General features: G+C 29.0%; 1 protein-coding gene across 11 annotated transcripts in view; it reads left to right on the forward strand.

The window, feature by feature from the left end:
- Stacl (SH3 and cysteine-rich domain-containing protein) overlaps window positions 1-23,116 on the forward strand; it is a 139,990-nt gene that overhangs the window by 5,227 nt on the left and 111,647 nt on the right. For all 11 annotated transcript variants that reach the window (XR_011780708.1, XR_005864734.2, XR_011780711.1 and 8 more), the window contains exon 3: window positions 18,332-18,557. Coding sequence is in view for 5 of the 11 variants with exons in the window: in XM_040713982.2 (XP_040569916.1) it covers window positions 18,332-18,557 (226 nt within the window). In the remaining 6 variants the exon portion in view is untranslated. The remainder of the gene's footprint in view (window positions 1-18,331; window positions 18,558-23,116) is intronic.

Raw genomic sequence — 23,116 nt, forward strand, 5'->3', positions numbered from 1 at the left:
GTCAAATATATATACTTACATAAATATAAAATGCCCGTATTTAAAATATTTACTAAATAAAATCTAGAGTACTTAGTTAATAGACGGATTCAAAATAAAGTACATATACTGATATACACGAGGGTGGTCGAAATAGTTTCTGACCTAATCGTGAATATGGCACCAACGTAAATAAAAGCTAGTCCTTAGGATGAGTCGATGTGAGTGTTGTTCTTTTTTTTGAAAATTAACAAAATCAAGGATCGAGCTATCATTTTGTTCAAAATGGCAGAAACTTTGTCGAGTTATTGTCTGCATATGCTACAAAGAGGGGTGACTAGCACTTATTTACGAGAGCTAACATCTCTTCGTTGATGTCAGACACTTTTCAAACCATCCTCGTATATATGTATATCCTCCATAGTTACACATTTTCTTTCAATTAAACAAAAACAAAGCAATAACAGATATTTTCTTCAAATGTAAAAGGATGTCACATTACAATTTTACGTAAGGAAGCGTAAAAGAAGAGGGGCTAGTTGATACGAAATTACGTTTGTGGCTTATGACTCACCTTGTAAAAGTGATATTCTAAAAAAATTATATGCTGATACATAACTCGGGCAAATTGATACAGACTCTATATTGAACAAAGAATTAAAGAAAATAATATCAGATATTCAACAATGGGGCGTCAGCGTTGTTTATTTATAATTGTTTGTTAAGAAAACAATCTAGAGTGAGAAAATAATACAACTTTCTAAATAATAATATTATCATGTATACCAGTAGTTGCATAAATACGTGGACTATTTGTAGGAAATAATTAAACGTGTAATAAAATTTGGATGACGTATTTTTTTTGAGAGTTATATAATAGAGAATTTACTCTGGTATAAAATTTAATATAATTGCTGAATATAACCGCCATCAGCTGCTATGACACCCTCCAAACGCCCGCGGAAGGCCTGGCACACATTGATGATTTCATGGTCTTCCATGGCTGCCCATTGGTCATTGATGTTGGCCTTCAATGAGTCCAAATTCGGGTGGTGGGTAGCACAGACCTTCTTCTCAATTTGCCACCACACACTGTATTCAAGGGGATTCAAATCAGGTGATTGAGGGGGTCAAATGTTTTTGTGAAGGCCTCCTTCACCTCATTCATATTAATTTTCCGTGGTCTGCCAGTCCGAACACCCTCCTTCAGATCTTTTCCCTCCTTGACAAGCTTCTTGACCTTAAACACAGTAGTTCTAGATAGTTCAGTGTCCTTGATTATCTCCTTGACAGACTTACCGGCGTGGAGGAGAGTGGCAACCATAGGACGTTTGGTCTCGTCATTAATCGTGAACGACTTTGTTTGATGCGAGTTAGAAAAACAAAAACAAAGCCAAAAGGTTTACCGAGTTACTTGTGCTGGAATTTTATATTTCTGGTCACGGAACTTCGAAATATAAGCGTTTAAAAATTAGTCTGCGTATTTATGCAACTACTGGTATTTATTATTTATTAAATTCAAATCTTTCAGTTGCAATTCTGTTTGCTTTTCCTTTTCTAACTTCTAATAAAGTTATGGCAGACAAATTAAGCCACCTTACAGCGCTAATATTTTTCATCTTTTTTTATAATTTTTTTCCTTCTTCTCTAAATCGGAGCTAAACCTGTGAAGGGTAATTAAATTATATTAGATCAAATCTTTACAGTTATTTACTTTTTATTGGATTATTAATATCTTACTCAGATCCACTTTGCATTAAGTTTATAATATTAGATAGTTTATATAAAACAATAAATACAAATTGGACGTTCAAACTATTCAAAATAACAGATAAACTCCAACTCTTATAATTCAAGACACCCTTCAAAAGAATATATCTTATTTCTAAGGGATACAATTTCAAACCACTAAAGCTACCTCCAATCTAGTAATCAGTTACTTGTTTGCATAATTTATTATATTTACAAGAAAATTTTAGAAATAGAGACAAGGTCTAAGGTTTAGTTTTTTTCTTAGCAACCGGACTCCATAGTTACGATATATTAGTGGGGCTACTTTTTTATGAGTATGTTATTTACGAATAAAGAGTGAACATCATTTCGGGTTTGAAGCTGTTGCTTGATCCTGATATTTCCATGTTTTACAAATATTAATACTAGAATTAAAGGTGAGCGTTATTAAAGGATATGTTTTTATACCATTATGTTTCTGTAATTTTATATTCATTAAGTTGTTTAAAAAAATCTTTAATTATAAATTGAAAAATTTGGTTTTTCAGAATTATTTTGTAATAGCTTTAAATTTGACTTTGAGAAAGTCTTTAAACCAGCAAAAAATAAAGGTTTCTATAAAAATAATTGTAGAAATTGCTAATATTAAGAGAAATGAGGTTTGTAAATGAGAAATGGATGAAATGATAGAGGTATTTTGTTAATCTACTTATGTTCTACTCTCAAACTACGAACGGTCACACCACCATGCCGATAATATAACTATTACTTTAACAAAAATATTTTTTTTCAAATGTTATTCATAGTTAAAATATAAATCAACACTTAACACAATGGAAGGAATAATATTTTCTTTTTATTATTAAACTAAACTAATATCAATTTGCTTCAACCAAAGTCTTTTTAATATTCCCCCTTAGCAACTCTTTGACTTTAATCTCAAATATCTCAATTAATACTTAAGCGATTCACTCCATTTAAGTCTTAAGGTAGGCTTACACAATGCTGAGTGTAAGTAGAATTTTATGCATTTATCTTTGGTTGTAAATATTAAGCATTTTCGGTCTGTTAAGAAAATAAACCAAATATTAACATGGTAATCTTGTAATTTGAAGAGTTTTTGAGAGAAGATCAGCTTAGCTGACATGACGTTTCATTAGATTAGCTGCAATCAGCTATAAAATGAAGGAATAAATACAAGCTGTACTCCGTTTCTAGCAATGAAATATGGAATCATTACTCCTAACTTGATCCTCAATTCTACTCTGAGTCCTACAAGAGGTAAAAAATGATAAAACCAACAAATCTTCGGGGTTTCATGAGCACACATACTCCAAGCTACACTTTTTACTTATATGTTCTCTACACAACAATTAAGCAATATTGATTACTAGTGACGTAGGAGTAAATTGTGCGTATTTTTTTTACCTGGTCCGCTTTTTTTGGTTATGGTAGTCAGAAGAATTAATTTTCTTTTCCTTCGCTTTTGTAATTATTATTTTACTCCTTCGGAGTTAACTTCTTTTCCTAATACATTCAATTAAATTCAAAATGGTGCCCATAAAAGACGGAGAGGATTTGTTGAGAAATTAAATTGTAAATCCTTGTTGGACTCAGAGAAGAAGTAAGGGTCGACATCGAAGTCCTTCTTGCCTATATGCTTGTTTACTTCATTTTCCTGCCTCCTACCTTGTGACAGCTGATTATAATAAAAAAAAATATTGTTCAGGTTGCCAATAACAAAAAACTGGCATGTTAAAAAATATTTTGGATTTACAACCCTAAGGATACCTTTTAATTAAAATTATATTTAAATGAACCACAAATAATTTATACTTTAATATCTATAAAGGTTGGTTTTAGAAAATAATTAATAAATATGGAATAAATCCCTCAAACGTTGAATAATTCAGAAAATAAGTCCCCGCTTAGGCTTTTGTGTACTCAGCACCCTCAAAGGTCTGCTACTAATGTAACGCTATTAGGTAATTATTCCATAAAAGATGCAGGAGCATAAGTTAGTTGCTAGTTCAATTGAAATGTATCAGCTTAATCCACGTATCAATTAGTAGTTTTCCTCTCCATATGTTGCTAAAACACAAAAACTTTGAACTAAATCATTTGATTTAAAGCTTAACATAAAACAAATCATTTGATTTAAAGCTTAACATAAAACAAATCATTTGATACACTTTTGTTCTTCACGGTACGTATGGTTTTAGGTATTATGGTTCTTTTGTCTTGTACTGAAAGAAATGTGTTTATTGTTGCACCTCTCGTAAGGAAAAATAAACAATAAAGTTATCCCATAACTCCTATAAAACAAATAAGTTTCCTCTTAAATACATTGCTATATGACGTGTTAATTTTATTGTATGTACATATAAACATATAACAAATTTACTTCCTTCTTAAACGTGTAGTAGTAGTACACCAGAGGCTCAGTTTTTGCTTTTAAATAATTTATTTTATGTAGATTTACACAGTAATAAACATTCTTATCCATAATCACCCTCTTATTACAACCTAGTATTTATTGTAAATATATATGTACATATAATTTGTGTATTTTTTTTAACATGTCTGAAATTGAAAAGAAATCAATCAAGAAGGTATTTGATATTGCTTTTTTCATCGTATATAAAACTGAATTCATAAAATGAAGCTCTGTTTCTCAAAAAGTGGATTTAGTGTAACGAAATGCTTTTTAAAAATCAGCATTTTCAGAAATGTACTTATAGTTAGAAATGTCAAAAGTGTCAAAATCCCATCGAGCGTTAAAAGGAAACAACATCTGTGAGAATTTCATAGAAAAAGAGTTATTTAGAAAAATAAATAAAATAGGATAACGAATGGAACGACTTACCTCAATGAACCTGTAGCTTTGGATATATTATTCTCTTGAACTGAGTAGATTCGCGACTTGGTCAATCCAAGCTAAGAAAATTTACGTTATGTTCATAGATAGACTTCAAAGACAATTCCTTAGTGAGATGGAGTAATTGTAACACAATAATGTTTACTGATATTGTATCAGTGCACCTCCATTTGACCAATTGAAGGAATATTAAAAATAAAAATAGGGTAACTAGTGACTAAAATTGATCTATACTTACGTTTGAATTATAAATATATGTTGAAATACAACTATTCATAGCAAAAAATGTCCTAAGAAGAAAATATGCCAAACTAAATTGAGTTTTTCATTCCAAATATGGAAATTGAGGAATAGTCAATAATTTTATTCATCACTTTTTTTCGGATTCAATGCCTCTTTAAGTATTTGCTAATGAAGATAGAATCGACGATATCTTTCAAGGCACAGCGGTTTGTTTTCTTTTATTATACTCAGAACTCTAGATTTTTATACATGTAAATAAGAAAATGGATTCTTTTTCTTCAAAGACTTTTAGTTCTAAGAAAAATCAAACAAAAAGTGGAAAAATAGATTATTTCAAAGATAGTAGTCAATATTTTAAGTTAAAATAAATATCCCATTTAAAACACTCCACAGTATTTTCAATTCAAGGGTGTCCGCAGGATTATATAGGTATATATATATTTTTTTTCTGGGGTGACAGCTTGGTTTTTAAAGTTTGTTTAAAAAAAAATCCAGAAATTATAATTTTTTGAAAGAATTTAAAGCTGTTCACAAAAAATTTCAAATATTAAATTTATTTTGTTTGAAAAAAATTTCAAGGATTTTATTTTTTGAAGAAAAATTACAATAATCCTAAGTTGTTACCAAAAAAATGTCAATTTTCAAATTTTCCATTTAAAAAAAAAAAAAAATAAAACAAATCCATAGATTTTGACAAAAAATTATATTTTTAGAAAAAAATGTCAAATATTCAATTTGGAAAAAAATTCAAAATTCCACATCTCTTAACAAAAACTTTTATCTTATGTATAAAAAATTTAAAAATCCATAGCTTTTTAGCAAAAATTTAATTCATTGGAAAAAAAATTCAAAAATCCACAGCTGTATACAAAAAATTTTAAAGAATTATTTTGTTAGGCAATATAGATATTGGGGGTGCTAAAGTCCCCCAGCCCACCCCCTACGGACACCCTGCAATTTGAGACAATGCCATCACAAAATTTAAAATATAATAATAGGTTATCATTAGAGGTGAAAAAAATATGCCGTGTCACTATGTAATATTCAACATGAATTATCTTACCAACATATGTTTTTTAGTGTTTAAGAATCTCATTAAATAAATTACTGGTAATTTGTTTATTCCATAGTTGTAGGTACATAAATAAATATTTTACCCTGTAAAATTGACATTGTTACCATGTCAATTTGAAAAATACTTGAGAGAAGAGAAGCTTAGCAAAGATAAAATAGCATTAAATTAACTATGAGTGTAAAGAATTGCTTCGATATGGATCCTCGATTTTTCTCTAAGTCCAATATGAAGTTACTCTTTCTATTTTGACGTTCCCTCCTCAAGAATGAAAGGATACAAAAGACAACAGCCTGGGGAAAGATTTTTTTGTTAGGATCCGTAACTGCAACAATTTCACATAGGATTAAAAGCTTATAATTAGTTAACAAAACGTACTTCTTTCTTAAAAATTTACATTAGCACGGATTTTGATCTTGTTCAAATATCTACTATAGTATTTAGATAATATATTTTCAAATATCTTTTGTTGTAATCAACAAATATGTGTTGGTAAATGTATTTATGTATCTACGACTATGAAATCAACATACTACCAATCATTCATTTAATGAGATTCCCTAAACCAAAAAAAAGTACAAAATAAAAAAGGAAAGTTATTTGTCCAAACCGATTAATTATAATTATTGATTCCTTCATCCAATTAAGCTAAGGATTATAATTAATTCTGAAGGTAACCCAATTGATAGATCAGTTTTTCATTTACCAAAGATTCCCTCATGTGCTTACTTACTATTTTTCCATCGAAATCCGAAAAAAACGACTATGATCAGGAAAAGTTCTAAAATAATGATACTCATTAGACAGATCTAAAGAACATAAAAATAGTCTTGCTCGAGTCAAAATCTTTATGACTCATCTGACTCTAGTTTAAATTTAAAATAAACTAAAAGCTTGTTAAATGCTTGAGATTAACTATTAGACCCATTGAGAGTTATTTTTCTTAGGAACAGCAAAAAATCCTGAAATAAAGGAAGGAGACGAATCATAGCTTCTTATAAAAATAAAAAAAATCTTGTACTGTTATTTAATCATGACCAGGCAGTACTTAAAAACAGATTTCTAGCAATAACTTGAGAAAATAATAAAATTTTACAAAAAGCTTTACCATGAGTAATTCCATTGTTTTTTTTTAAAAAAGAAATACCTCTAAAATTGTGTCAAAATGAATAAGAAAATGTTAATTTTCTAGTTCCGGAATCAGAGTGGGAGAAAGGCAAAGTAAATAATGTAAAAAAAAGGTCACTGATAATTAAGCTTTCATTTAATGACTCATCCCCCCCCCCTCTTCCTCGTCATTCCATGTTCCTAGTAACAAATTCCAATAATATTTACATGGGTATTTTCAGAATTGTGAAAGTTGAAATGTAAGAATAATGACCTTTATGCTCTTTTGAATGAATAGTTTATGTAGTAGAAGTCCACATTATATTTTTTAAGTAAACGAAAATATACATCAACAATCGTTTACTGTTGTTACTATGACCAGAGAAAAATAAAATATATATACTAATGATTCCTTTGCATGAAGCAAATTATGTTGCAATTAATAATGGTATACCCTCATTTTCATCTCTCCCCAGAAAACTTGAGAATTCATGTTATGATGAAGAAAAAAAAAGGTTATTCCATACAGATCTAGTAGAAATAAATGGGTGAACTTTGTCTTTCAATGTTATGAACGTTTTTAATAGCTGTTTGAACGGTGCTCCGACATGTCGTTGAAAGACAATATGGGAAAAGATACCACGTAGAATAACAAACTTCGAACGGACAATTTTCATGAGGATATTTCGAAAGAAAACAAAAAAAAGAAAAAAAAAGATAAATAAATAAAAAGATTTGAGGGCATGAATTTGAGTAAGCCTCAATATAAACTTTAATTACAAAAATGCAGGAAAAACCAAAAATAAATAAATATATATTTTGGGATTTAAATAATAAACTTACAATTGTTTGTGTTTAATTTTCAAAATATAAAATAATTAGTACATTTATATCAATGCTAAAGGGCATAATGTGTAAATTTATTATATTTCAAAAGAAAATATTGTACAGAATAAATAATATTATACAGTTTTAGGATTATTTTAACTCTAAAATATGTATAAAATTTACAACAAATATATAGTTACACAAATGAGGGAATTTTTTAAATTGTAAATTCATAATAATTGTTGCAATTTTGTCATGCCCTCCGATCTCTTTTTAAGTATTTGTAATACTTTGAGCTCAAATTCTATTGATAATTTAAGGCAGATTATTTGAGAGTAAAAACCGATACTTCATAAATCGGTCCATTACAAAAAAATATATTTGAGATAATAGTAAAAATAATCAACGGTGACAAAAAAGCTTCTTTGTACTTTTAAAATTTTTTTTTCCAATAAAACTAAACAGCTACAATTACTTTGACCTTTAAGTTCTAAAACATGAATTAACTTTCAGAAATGGCCGCTGTGGCTACGTTATATTTTCAATCGTTAAATAATTAACAAATTTAAATCTCAATTTTTTGGGGGAATAATTCATAATAAAAATGGGTCTTAATCGGCAACTTTTGCTCATAATCTTACTCCATCTTCCATTGAAACCCCTAATTTGGGATTTAAGTAATCAATAATAGAATTATGGATCCTTTAGTCAAAGGTTTTGTCCGAAAATATCATTTTTGGAGTTGAAACTTGAAAAAGTACTTCAAAAGCAATTATTAAGTATGATTAAATTCTGTCGAAGAAAGAGCTAATTTTTTATAAAGGATTTGCTTCTGTCTCTTTCAGATCTCTCTTTTAATATCCCTTAACGTCTTTAAAATTTAGTATGAAGGAAGGACTTTATATTAAACCTCATCGAAGGAAGATATTTTTGAAGGGAATATCCATGACACAGTGATGAGATTGTCACTTGCTTCGTAGTCATCATATTTCTCTTGTATTGGAGAAGAGCGTCTCTTGAGGAGCCTGTTTTCATCTATAGATGACTTCACATTAAGTAATTAATGTCTCATCTCTTGTAGAATTGATTTGATGAAGGAGATTAAAATTGTGGAAATAGTGTTTCTGATTTGATTTCCATCATGAAAATATGTTTGTTATTCATTTGTTAAGAATTTATTATCAATGATGCCTCATCCTCTCCTATACATATGTATAAATAGAGAATATTTGCTTGAATATGTGCCTTTAGCCTTTAACCTCAAACTGAATATACGGCACATTATGAAGTTGCGTTAATATTTCTTTCTTTTCAAATTAATTTAGATAATTTATTGTGAAAGCAAGTGCAACTTTTACTGCATGATGTTGTTTTTTTACATTATATTTATATATGATTGCTATGACTGATCTTCAATTTAAATAACTCATGATAATTGACGTGGACTCATTCACATTGGAAATAACATTTTAGAATTAATTTATAATTATTAATTTTATTTGAAAATCCTATCATGTATTACTCAACATCTGTGTTGATTAGTCCATCATCATATTTATTATAAATATTGATACCTTATGGTAAATAAGTTAATAGATTTTGACATCATTATTTTTGGCTGGGATGCTGAGTTTTTATTTATTTTTCTAGATTGAACAGAAATCTCTTTTATTCTTCATTTTGTCCTGCTACAAAGCTTTTCATCACTATATATTAAAAATTTATTGAATACTATGGACAAAAGGGAGAAATGGCCTGATTAACTGTACATTGAAAATATTTGGCAAGCTGTAGAGCAAGAAATATAAACTGAGCCTAAAGATTTAAAAAAAGGTGTTGAGGACATGGAGAAATTCTAAATAGCTTGAATGCATGCTTGTTTCCACAAATATTTCATTCTAAAGCTTAATACTATCTTAATCTTCCATTCTATTTACATTTATTTATGTAGGTACACAAGTAATATCTAATTTTTGTTTGTGCTCCGACAAATGTCATGTTCTCTCAAAAACTTTTGCAACCTCAATTGTATTTCCTCACTTTTGAGGAATCCACCTTTATCCAGCCATTGACATTATACAAGTCCTTGTTGTAATTGTCATTTTTGTTTTTAATCCTAAACATTTTTCCCTAAGGTACGTTTTTTAGGTTTCTATCTGTCCATCTTGTTTCTGTTTCAAAATCCTCCATATATATAAACAATCATAGGTGTATATAAAAACTCATGAGATATTACTAAAATATATATATACTCGTATACCTTATTTCCATTTATTAAAAATTCCCATATTTGATGCTGAAAATTTATACAAATAAGTTTGTTTTGCATTATTTTTGAGCTTTTGACCGGATGCTTTATTAATGTGCCATCAAAGAACCACGCAAGTTGAAGTCATATTGCACGTATAGGAAGAAGACTTCCTTTCTATGCAAATTAAATATTTATTTTTGACTAATTGACAATAAAACAATAATATAGCTTATTGAACCAAAAAAAATATTGGGTATTACATTCAGGTTGTATGATTTTAAAAATGAATACTCTATCTAGATGTTAAGTAATCTATGATTAATGTGAGATAAAAATGTAATTTTTTAAGAGGAAAAATAATTTCTGTTTCTTTCACTCTGAGACAACAAATTTACAAAATTCCAAAAAACTCTTACATCTCGTTTACATTAATTTTTTTTAAACCAGATATTACGTGAAAATTTAATAAGGTTTATTGTTATTTGTTTATTTTTTTAATTGCAAGAGTCTATGCCACAAAATATTACGTAATTTTGTTAGCTGTTCTGGTACCAAAAATTGATACTTTTCGCTTATGCGGAGTGTTATTTGTAATTACAGCTCTTTTCCCAAATATTTTTTCAAATTTTCAGGGTTACCATGTAACTTTTCATAGAGACAATTCATATTTTATACAACTCTATCTATAGTGTATCTCTGTCAGCAGGTAAAAAAATTTGATAAATATTGTTCTAAGGGATCCACATGAGTAATAAAAGATCAATCTTTCTATTACATACAAAATCTTTCACCTATAGAAAAATAATCGAAAAAGTAATTTTCGTATATTAAAATGACATAATGAATACAATAAGAATCCTATTTGTTTAGAATTACATAATAAAAACTTACCACTTTAATAAATGTCTGTATACAAATACTCTCATTTAAGTAAAATGTCTTTTTTCATGAAATATGTCAAATCAAAAGTGGTATTATAATTATGGTTTTAATACCATTAAGATATTTAAAAAAAACAAAAAACTTTATCGTTGTCAAAAGTATATTTTTAATTTTATAGATTGTCTATAAATAACTCTAAGGCTTATTTTTGTGCTTAAATATCGTGACATTTAATCGTTAAACTTTAAAAAAAAAAGTTATATGTACAACTTTATATAAAAATAATGAAATTTGATTGAAAAAAAACAAAACAAGAACAACAATTTTTCATTATTTCAAAATAATTAATGAGATTAATTATTAACTTAGCTAAGAGTAACATTTAAAAAAAGTTTTTTTGCAGATAATTGCTTTTGATTAATAATTCACGTTATTCAAGATTTATTCTCAAAAGTTTTTAAAATTAGATTGGAAGTAATTTTTATATTTTAGGTTTGTTTATCTCAATAAAAAAAAGTATTTATTATACTTGGAACGTCTCTATTATAGGTCCATGAAAAATATCTCCAATTGTAAATTTCCTTTTACATTTTTTTTTTAATAAAGCACCTTTGTTTAGGAATAGACATGAGCTTTTGTTTACAAAATGACAAAGAGGGGCGCCATCTTGTAGCAAAAAAATACAACTCCCAGAATGAGACATATTAAGTAAAAAAATAACACACATATTTTACTCACATAGAGGGCGCAGTGAAAATTCTTCCGAATATGGGTCATTTAAAAAAACAAAAAAAAAAAACAAGCTATAGACAGTAAAATCACCAATATTTTTTTATTTTTCTCATGTCACATTCAATTCGTTTATTAATTTTATAATCTAAATACCAAATATCTTAAATTATTATACATATTGTAAGAAAAAATCTAAATGTTGTTTACTTTCCTCTTTGACCAACTAAGGGCACTTTTTGATGTTTAATAATATTGAAATGAAAGACAGAATTAAACTAAAACAGTTGTGTTATGAGTGTTTTTATAAATACAAATTAAAAATAAAAGTTTTTTTATTCATTAAGACATTCATTATAATTAAAAAATAATAATAATATCTTTTATCTTATAACTCTTCTACTACAAATAGAAAAACTACCCTTAAGTTGGTAAAAAAATGTGGGGAGATAAAGAGTGTGCATTTAATGTAAAATTACAATATATCATGATATATTCACGTATCCCAAACTCAAACTCTTCTTTATTTGTACATGGAGGCTTGAGTTGGATGAAAAAAGTAATCCAGAAAATATGGTTTATTACAAAAAAAGGTCAATAAATACATCTAACATTAATAAATACATTAAACAAAGTTTGACTTTAAATAAGTATATATAGATATAGGTCATTCGACGAGAAATTTTAGGAAGGAAACGATTTTTCTTTATTTTGGTTTTGTTATTATTGATTGTAGTTCTTCTGAGAAATTAAATTTTGGATCTGTATCTCAATTTAACTTTGAGTTGTAACGTATTTAATTTGAAGAAGTTAGGACTTTGATGAATAATTGATTAGTAATAAATCGTAAACCAAACCAATTATTTCATCATTAAATCATCAATCATTAAAAACTTTTCTGTTTGCCAGTCGTTTTTAGTTTTCAAATTCGTTTTTAGAAAAATGCTATTTTAAGCCACCATGGTCTTGAAAGCAAAAAGAAAGAAGTTTCCAAAACCACCTTTGAGCCTTAAAAACCTACATGAAAAATTTCAGCAAAATCCATGAATTAGTTTGACCGTGATTCACGGACACACCCAAATATATAAACTAGTGTTGGTTTGCCCGACGTTGCCCGAGACATTAAGACATTAAAATTAATTTAGAACTCTTCTGCTTAATAAAGACCGTAAAATTTTAAGAGTTATTTTCATATTGGATTTATGAGTATCAGTATATAAGCACTCACACGGGTTGACGCTGAAGCGTTGAGCTCGCAGCCACTTGCCTCAGCATCTGAGAAACCTCAAATACCACAAAATACACGCCGGATCTCAGGTTGTAAATACAGTTAACATCTAGCCCTGCTGCATTTCTAATCACCAAGAACCCCTTCTAATATGTTATAATACACCCCAGCTAAGATATACCCCAACTCTTATGATGTATGGTTGATGTGGTGGAACAAAATGTGGTTTCCACTCTACAGCCGCCTTGTTTCTAGGCACAACAGAACCCTTCTATAGTACAAACCAGCCCACTGGTTTGTACAAGTGAACTACTGGAACAGAGGCAAGTTAAATTTATCCACCGCCCCTTCCATGTGTACAAAGGAACCTTTCTTATACCCCAAAGATAAGCCATGGTCCTAAGGTTGTAAATGTGAAGCTCCGGGCTTCAAGGCAGTTTAAACTGCACCACCACTCTATGTCTAAGCATGTCTACCCCTTCCAATAAGCAATTGTACATCCCCACCCTCATGTTGCGCAGACGAACTGCTGGGCTCGAGTCAAGTTAAACTTGGTCTCTGAGGCAGGTTAAATTCGTCCAGCGCTGCTTCTCTAAGCATCAAAGAACCCTTAACATATCTGAAAAACACCTTGGACCTCAGGTTGTACAGGCGAAGTACTAAGAATGCTTTTTAAAGCCTGCCATGGCCTCGAGGACTCAAAAAAATATTACTAGATCCGTTTCTGGATTGAAGGGCACACACACACATTTTTTTATTCACTTGCCATCAGTAAAGATTTAAACCGTTGGTAAATTTGATTTTGCTCACACTTACTTAGATATCAAATGGACTTTTGAAGGTTAAAAGGATATATACTCCTACATAACCGAAGAGTATTACTATCATTTCATTGTAATGTCTATGATTTAAATATAACAAGTAACGCATATGGAGTTAAATAACTAGTTCCTGTAGGAGTATAATTTTCCATTCGGTAGCAGTAAGTATGATAAATCATAAATGCTTATTTTTTTAAATAATGGAGTTGTTCCAATACATAAATTTTGTTTATGTAGGTATATTATATATTGAGTTAAAAATGAAGCATTGTTATGGTTTCACTCTCCTTTTTTTTAACATTATTCAACAATGTATCTTTTTAGGTTTTTTGAATATCCAGGATAGCTGAATTTACATAAATTTAACTATTTTTTTAAAATATAATACAATAAAAATGAGAGCGGATCTTTATATTTTATTTAAAACACTGACTACAAACATTTTAATAGCTTATTTTTCCACACAAACACATTCCATTTTATTTCGTTATTAAATATGTTATAAAATTTTGAAATGATGTTTTAGAATGAACTGGGAAATGGGAAAAACTTAATTGCTCATTCCGTCCAAAATTGAAACTTTTTGAAATATAAATGATTTTATAATGGAAAAACAAATTTATACAAAGATTATCAATGTATGTTGCATCTATAATTTTAGACATGTTAATAATATTTATATAGTTTTACGATTATTTTAGACAGCTTATTTAATAATAAGTCTTATGACGTCAGTCTTTTTTTTTTGAATGATTTAAAACAAGACTTTTTATGGCTGAGTTTTGGTAAAAAGAGAACTGCTTTATTGTCATTGTAGATTATTTTAGACCATCATATTTTTTTCTAGTAATACTTAATATTTTCTTGGATGTTTACCTTAAATATCTTCCAGCTTTGCTATGCACCTTTGTTTCCAGTAATTTATGCTCTGTAGCTTTTTTCTATTTGTCATCCAATTTTTACACTAATGTTGTTTGCTTCAGTTTGTTGATGATAGCAAATAGAGTGTGTTGCCATGAAACCATTCAATACTGTTGGCTACAATAATTTGTTATTATAATCAATCACTTGATTATACTTCAGCAGTTAACCATTGCCCTGCTGTTTGACAAATTCACAACGGATGCATTGGTTAAATCCACTCTGAGTATATATAGAGCCCAATTCCTTTCTTTTCTGACTGAATATCTGTATTATATTTATTTAAGTGTGATCACTTTCGAAACATTTATTCTCAAACTTTTTTAATTTCTTAGCGCATTAGCTGTAGCTATACCTGTGGTGACTATAATTTTTATATTCTGAATAAATCGTTGTATACGAGGCCTCAGAATCATTAAATTTCAATAGAAAGTATGATAGTTTATCAATAATACTATTTTAAAATCATTTGACATATTATTAGTTCAAAATATTTGGTTGATAGATCAATTTTACTTTTTTTTTATTAATAAATTAATTTAATACAATTTTGAATTAAAAAATGACTTTGTCTTGAAAAATGGAAAATATCACATTGAAAATGAAACTAGTAAATTGTAATAACTTAAATAAAAAAAATGTCATTTAGGACAATTTAGCTTAAAACCACCAATATATACAATCCCAAATTAAAAAAAAAAAAAAATCAATACAAAAATACTCATAAATAAAGGAATATTATTGAAAAAATATCTATATTTAACGTTGTAGCTGTGGAAACAAGTAAAATATAGGTTCATTCAATGATGTTTTATCAAAGTATGTGATAACCTCGTTAAATAACTATTCCATCATTTACCAAGATCGGGTGCACCGAAAAAATCTTTACACTTGTTATCTAAAAATTTATCAAGATGTATTTCAGCAACCAGTTGTAATGGGCTATCTCAATAAAATAAAAATATCTAAAATACTGTCTTGGCTACTAATCATCAATGTAGCCCCCCCTTGGCAACAATGATGGCTTCCAGGCGGGCACTTAAGGCCTTGCACCCATTGCAGATATGGTCCTCAGACATGGTATCGCAGTGCTGGTTTACAGTGTGCTTGAGGTTGTTCATATTTGGGTGACAGACGGTACAGGCCCTGTACTCAACATGCACCCAAAAAGTTAAGTCCAATAGGTTGGCATCTGGTGAGTAGGGTGTCAAATTTTCTTTAGCCAGAAAGATAAGTCGTCCTCCAACTACTTTGGGGGCTTTTTGGACGTGTGTACAGATGTACTATCCTGCTAGAACATCACAAACATGTCTGGCTTCATGTTGGAGAACCCCTAATGTTTCGCAAAAATTAAAAAAATTCCAGAAAAGTACACATTAAATATTAAGTATTGTTATGTAAGTTACAAAATGATTACAAATATATTGCCATAATTTTCAAACCAGAACTAAAAATTACTTTGACTTTGTTAGTAAAAAAATAAGTATCTGGCACCAATGTCAAAACTATCATCAACAATGTTTGACATTTACGGTCTCAAAAGTAGAAAAATCACAAATATCACTTATCAACTCCATATTGCAGCTCAACCACTATAGATTCATATAATTTTATTTATATCTTTGAATAAGCTTTTATAAAAATGTAACAATGAGTTTTAGAAATGCTCTGGAATGGAGAAGAATTTAGTTTAAGAGATTTTCTTTACATTTCATTTGTTGAAAATTGTACCACTTAAAATATTCAATAAATAAAAAACTCCACGATATCCCGGATTAATCAATAACACTTTTTTTCTAGATTGTCGATTTCTTAATTTTCTTATCCCATATTAATTTTCTGAAAGTTAATTGGTTCAACTATAATTAGTTGTTGCTAACATATGAACAATTCTCTATAAATTAAAATTTTGTCACGGACATTAGGTCTTTTTTTCCATTTTTTTAGACATAGAATGGTGGAGAGATGAACAAAGAATAACAGAGTGATTTATTGATATTTAAAAATAGAAGTTTCACCTCGATTAGATTTATAGCACTTCATAGAAGCTGTTTGCCAGACCACAAAAAAATATTTGCCGTTCCAATTGTGTCTTGCAAGCCGGAGTATGTCCACCCGTATCCTATAGTATACATAAAAAAAACACATAACTAAGGCTGAGACTTGAGTTAATGTTCAATGTTTGACCAAACGGTATATCTCTTAATAAATATACATTTTCAAAAAAACAGAACACTGGAAGAATAATTTCGTTGTCCTGTCAACTGCGAGTGAGAGTATAATGGACTTCTTTTACGTCATTAACCGTAGTATGCTTAAAGATTACTCAGTGATATGTGGTCTACTTAGATTACTGTGTTTGAGTTTTTGGGTCTATATTCCTTTAATAAAACTCGAGTAATGATTGATGGGTTTTATTGCTGGCATAATCATTATTGATTTAGTCTTTTCTTTGAAATTATAAATTTGCTAAGCTAAGTATTTATTGTCTTTTAACAAAATTAATAATATGTCTGTTAGTCAGTGATAATAACATACTTGTTTATATATATAAGTACATAATTATATACTTTTTGGCATTATATAATTTTTTCCTGGAGGAATCAATTTAAATTTAATTTACAAAATCTAACTATATTTATTTTAATAGAATTTGATCCCTTAATACCAAATATAACTTTTTATTTGGTCTCTATTAGCATCAGGGCCCTCAGATAAAGAACATAATGTTGTCCTTCTGTGACAACCTGGACCCCATAATCGCTGACAAGGGGGCTACATCGATGATTAGCCAAGACATCATATTTGTTATTTTTATTTTATTGATATACCCTATTACTACTGGTTGCTGAAATACATCTTCATAAAGTTCTTGGTTGAAAGTGTAAAGATTTTTTGGCTGCACCCGGTATATATATATTTTATGATTTCATTCATATTACTCCAATTTTAAATTCATTTCATTTTAATGATACTTGAATAATTTCCTTGAACCGCTAACCCCTTTTAACAAAATAATGAAAATCTCCCAAATTAATATATAAATTAAAAAGAAAAAATGTTAATAGAAGAAATTTATCCATGATTGTAATTCGTGGTAAGATATATAAAATAAATTGGGAATCATAACTGAATGGTATTGTAGTATGAATATAGTCATCATACCTATTTCCTCCCCTCCAGATTGTCCGTTCCACAAATGGACCCATTCAGTAAAAAAGTTTTTTTGGGCAAAGTGTTTGCACACGTTTTGAAAGTATTTATATAAAAATATTTTACTCTGTCATTAAATTTTATTATTTACAAATGTTTATTCTTTCTCAATGCCATTACATAAAGTATCTTAGTTTTTAAATGTATTGAATTCCTTATTAATTTCCCATAAATTACGTCGCTACGGTTTTTGATACAATTACAACGTCAAATTAAAATAATTCTTGCAGCAGTCTTTGATTATAGCTTTAACATATACTTAATATATTCAATTTATGTATGTATGCAAGAGAAATAATTTAAATAAACAAAAATCAAATTCAGATTTGTCGATTAGGCATAATATTTATAATATAATGTTTACACAAATCAATTACTTTGTTTAAACATTGTCATGTTTCAAATATCTAACAAATAGGCACATACTTATTTTACCTTCTGTTTTCAGAGTCACGTCATCGAATAATAGTCTTCTCTCACTATGGGACTCTTTTCTTCAAGAAATCGAAATGGATTCTCAAATCCATTCAGATATTGCTGGGATCTTTCTAAGAGTCATTTCCAGACCCCTCCTTGAAAAAACCTTTCATATGAAGATTCAAAGTCGGAAAGTGTTTAATCATCGGGAGAGCTTTGAGTCCGTTCTAGGAAAAACTGAAGAAATGCTAATCAAAGTAAGATCCTTCACATACATACTAACCTATCCACACTAGGGTGAGACTGATTCCTCAACCTTGTGCAAACAAACAGGTTTTACCATTTTTTGTTTTTTGGGTACTTCGTATAAAATATATTACTATTAAAAGTCTCATTTTTGGGATTTTGAATGCGTCGAATAATTTTTTTGTAGAATATATATTTGAGATTAATATACAATGGTCACATATATTAATATCATTTGTTTCGAAAGATTAAGAGTTATTAACAAAAGAAAGTTAGTGAGTTTAAAAATAAATAAATATTTGACACATTATCTGTGCCTAATGCTATCTCCACAATATGTTCTTCTTTTGACTTAGTAAAAATTACTATTATAAGGGCAGATTTTAAATTCGTTTGTACTAAATTTGTGCATATTTACAGACTAAGGATAAAAATAAGTAGATGCATTAAATTGCTGTTTTTATCCCCGATATTTTTAATTACGATGTTTTATTGAGCAACTAAATGACAGTTGAAACAAACTAAATAAGAATTGTTTTTATCCTATGTATCTAAGTGTTAAAAATATCGAGGAACCACAAAAAAAGACTGATGTTTGTGTCAAAACCGTTGGTACCTACATTTGGACTGGCTATTACATCAAAAAGTCCATTACATGCCATATAGCAAGGAGAACCAAAACTTTTCTTCTGCAACAATAATTAACTTCTGGCCTGCCAACATGTAGTGCACCTCAGGCACTGACCTCAGCCCCATAGAAATTGTAGTTTGGGGCATTTTGTAGAATATCTGTAGCACCTTGCATGCAAATTTGTGTTCGCTCCGAGCTACCTTCGCGAAAGTGTTGTGCACCATGGACATGGCTTTCATCGTCAAGAGCTGCCAATCTTTTCGCTGGCATGTCGAGGCTGTTATTACTTGTGAAGGAGGACATATTGAATAAAATCATAGCTAAATATAGTATTTAAACATATCAAATATTGGTACTGAGTTGTCCTGTATTTATTCCATAAAAATCAGTTTTTTCGTAATTTAATCATGCTATTGTAAGCTCTACTCTGTATTCCAAAATTTTAAGTTTCATTTCATTCAACATTCTAAAAATGTAATTTTTAAAGTTTTCTATTACTTTTTCTAAAATGTCATCGACTTTTTGCTCTAGTTAAATATTAACATCTATAAATGAAATTGTACAGATGTGTTATTCGGTCCTCAGACTGTACACCCCCCAAAAAAAAAAAAAGATTACACGTTTTATAATTCAAAGTTTAGGTATTTGTTGTGTGCAAGTCTCACCCTAACCAACCTACACTTTAGTTAAACCATTCTTAATCAATTTAATATCCTTCCATACTTTTATACTCAATATTGTATGTAGTATAGTGATGTATATCATCAGTTGAAAACTAATAAAACATATTATCATCCACCTATATCTTGAAGGAATAAAAAGAATTGATCTTTTATTGTAAAGTTCTTCTATTAATGACGTCATACATGTATAATTGTTCAGTTCTACTACAGTATTTACTTTTTTACGCAATACTAAATGTCAAACAATAAAAGTTGGGGATAAGAAACAAAGTACTTATATCTCTAAGGACTTTTTATTTTAGAAAAAACGTGTTTATCTAACTTTTATGTACGTTTAATCAAATAAACTTATATTTGTCAATGGACTGAGTAAATATGCATGACTTTAAAAAGCTGTATTCAATCCCACTTCCTTCCGAGTCCTAGTAAAGTCCGAGTCAATCCGTTTCCAAGTTTTTGAGTACTACATCTTCTTAGTAGACTAAGTATTAAATACAAATGTATATTGAACATATTTGATATCTTATTTTGATTGCAACCGATGTTCTTTAAAAAAAAAAAAACTACGGATATTTCCTTATTGATAATATGCATCTGAAAAATTACGGAAATCCAGGCGAGCTTAAATTTCTTACAAATTATTAGGTTTAAATGAGAGATATTTAAAAAAAATAATTCTGAGACTAAAAGCCAACGCACCGCAATTCTGAGCTCAAATCCAGTCTGAGTCCTTATGGCACCGAGTCCAAACAAGTTATCGTCTATATGATTCTGAGTCTTAGTTAATCAAAAAATGACTTCAGCTCTGGTAGATAAATAATTTTGCTTGAAGTTTTTCAATATCCTTAAAATTCTTAAATCAAAGAGCCTGACTCTATTTCTACAATCGATGGAAGCTCAGTTGTAAGATCAAATAAGTTTTGTTCCATGAATTATATTATAAAGAAGGAAATAATTTAATGCGGAATTATTGAAGCATCCTAACAATATTTTACATCCTCTCGAGTTTGCAAAAAGGTTCATAATGACAAATACAAAAATGATAAGGTAAGGAAATCTTATCTGCTAGATAACGACACTGCACTTAGCTAAATCACAAACAAATAAGTAAACAAGCTACTAACAAACTGAAACGACTAATCTTATGTACTTTATTTGAATCTCTTAGCAGCAAGACTTGGCTAAATAAACAAACTACAAATCAGTGAACATTACTCATTGAATGCCATTATTCACACTTAGGGAAACAACTTTCCTGAATCTTTTGATGCCTGTAGCTATTTAGTCATTTCCTACATACTTATTTGAAAATTTTAATATTTGAATATGATTAGAGGTATGTGAAATTATTTGTAGGACACGTTTCAGTCACGTTACAAAACGTATCACAAACCAAAAAAGAGACATTGAAATCAGTTGTACATTTATACTGCTAACCCTGTACATCATGGGGGTCGTTAGCGTGAGAGATCTGGGGAGATATGTCTCCTTACTCCCCCAGATTACAACCAAAAATACAAATGTGAGCGAAGGATGGAACATAACGTTCAAATAGATTGTATTTGGTGGAAAGTACAGAAAAAGTCCTATTCTAAAAGTCATCTTAAACATCACGAAGGCTTCAAAGACCAACATTTTGGAAAAAAATTTAAATCAATATTTATATTTACATGTGGTTTCGATTCGTGGAGCATTAATTAAAGTCTGGCAAAACCATTTCTGTACCAGCATACAATAGTTAACCTTCCATTATTTTCTTAAAAAGCGCATCATAAGTTAATAATTTATTCTATTGGTGTCAAATATACTTATAATATACAAAATCATGAATGTATAGTTCTCCAAAAGTATATACTTAATGACGTTATCATCAAAAATACAATTTACAAACATTACTGAATGGAAAGAAAGAAATGATTGAGTAAGGGGCCATTAACAGTATACACAATGAAAACATAAAATAAAATGATTCCACCCAATCAAATAATTTCAATATATAGAAAATAACTAAACATTTGAATATTCAGATCAAAATCGGAGCAATAGCAATATGAATAATAAGTGCTTAACGACCCACTTTTTAGAATGAAAATAGACACAATGGATGAATTCTTCCTTGAACTTTTTTCATTAGTTGACTCTCATATGATTTAAAGCAGATACCTCTACGTATTATAAACTTAAAAAGGGTAATATTACTGCAGTGTTGGTCCCTACCTCCTCCAACCCGATTTGTCAGTCCTTAAATAATGTAAAATTGACTCCTCGTGATGTTATTGAACTTGTTTTTCCGTTTTTAATTATTCTGTTTAGGGTATTATCTCACTAATATAAAAATTTACACTGCATTTTCTCGTTACCAGTTGATATGCCTAATTCTTTTTTACATATGAGTGTTCGAAACGTTGATTAGATCAATTTGAATTAACTATTCTTATGCTGTAATTAATTTCCAATAACTATTGAACCATAATTCTATAGTTGGTAGAATAGTTTATAGAATTGGAAAAGTGCTACTAACTGATTTTGGTCCTTTTTTCTCTTAATTTTTGGAGAAAAGGTTACGAAATACAATAAAAGTAACGATGGAACACATGATTTTAACTTTGATTTATAAAAATCAAGCCTACTCACCGTTTTTTCAACATTAGTTACCTATATATGTAATATAAATAGTAGTATAATGTAGTTCTACCTTCAGACTTTACTTGGAACTTGATCAGAATGAGTTGTTAAACTATTCTGATCATATTCAAAGTAAAGTATAAAGGTACTACTAGATAGTATCTAGATATCATGTATCTATAATATTTTTAATTATCATTTCAATTCAAACTGGACGTCTAATCAAACATATCTAATCTGTAATCTTCCTAAATATTTCATCGTTCTGCTTTCATCGTTGCATGTTGGAGTCAAAGATATTTCATGACTCGCCTATAATTTAGAATTCGTACCATTCCATATTTAGTATATATACATATATAATATTAACTCTTTGCTACTTCCTTTTTGTGTTTATCGACCCCGGAGACTGACACATATAGTATTTTTCATGGCCTTCTTTGTAAAATTTTAATTTATCATATATGTACTTCTTGTCTACAATTCTTTCGGGAAAGTATTTAATTAGATTCTGAGTTATTAACAAATTCTGGAATTAATTATGGAGGCGTCAAAAAATGTTTTTTGTACTTACTTATTATTTATCTACCCCATGAAATAATACTAAAAATGGAAATTAATTGTCTTATTC

The sequence above is a fragment of the Lepeophtheirus salmonis genome, chromosome 6 (genome assembly GCF_016086655.4).
Source record: "Lepeophtheirus salmonis chromosome 6, UVic_Lsal_1.4, whole genome shotgun sequence".
Lineage (NCBI taxonomy): Eukaryota > Metazoa > Arthropoda > Copepoda > Siphonostomatoida > Caligidae > Lepeophtheirus > Lepeophtheirus salmonis.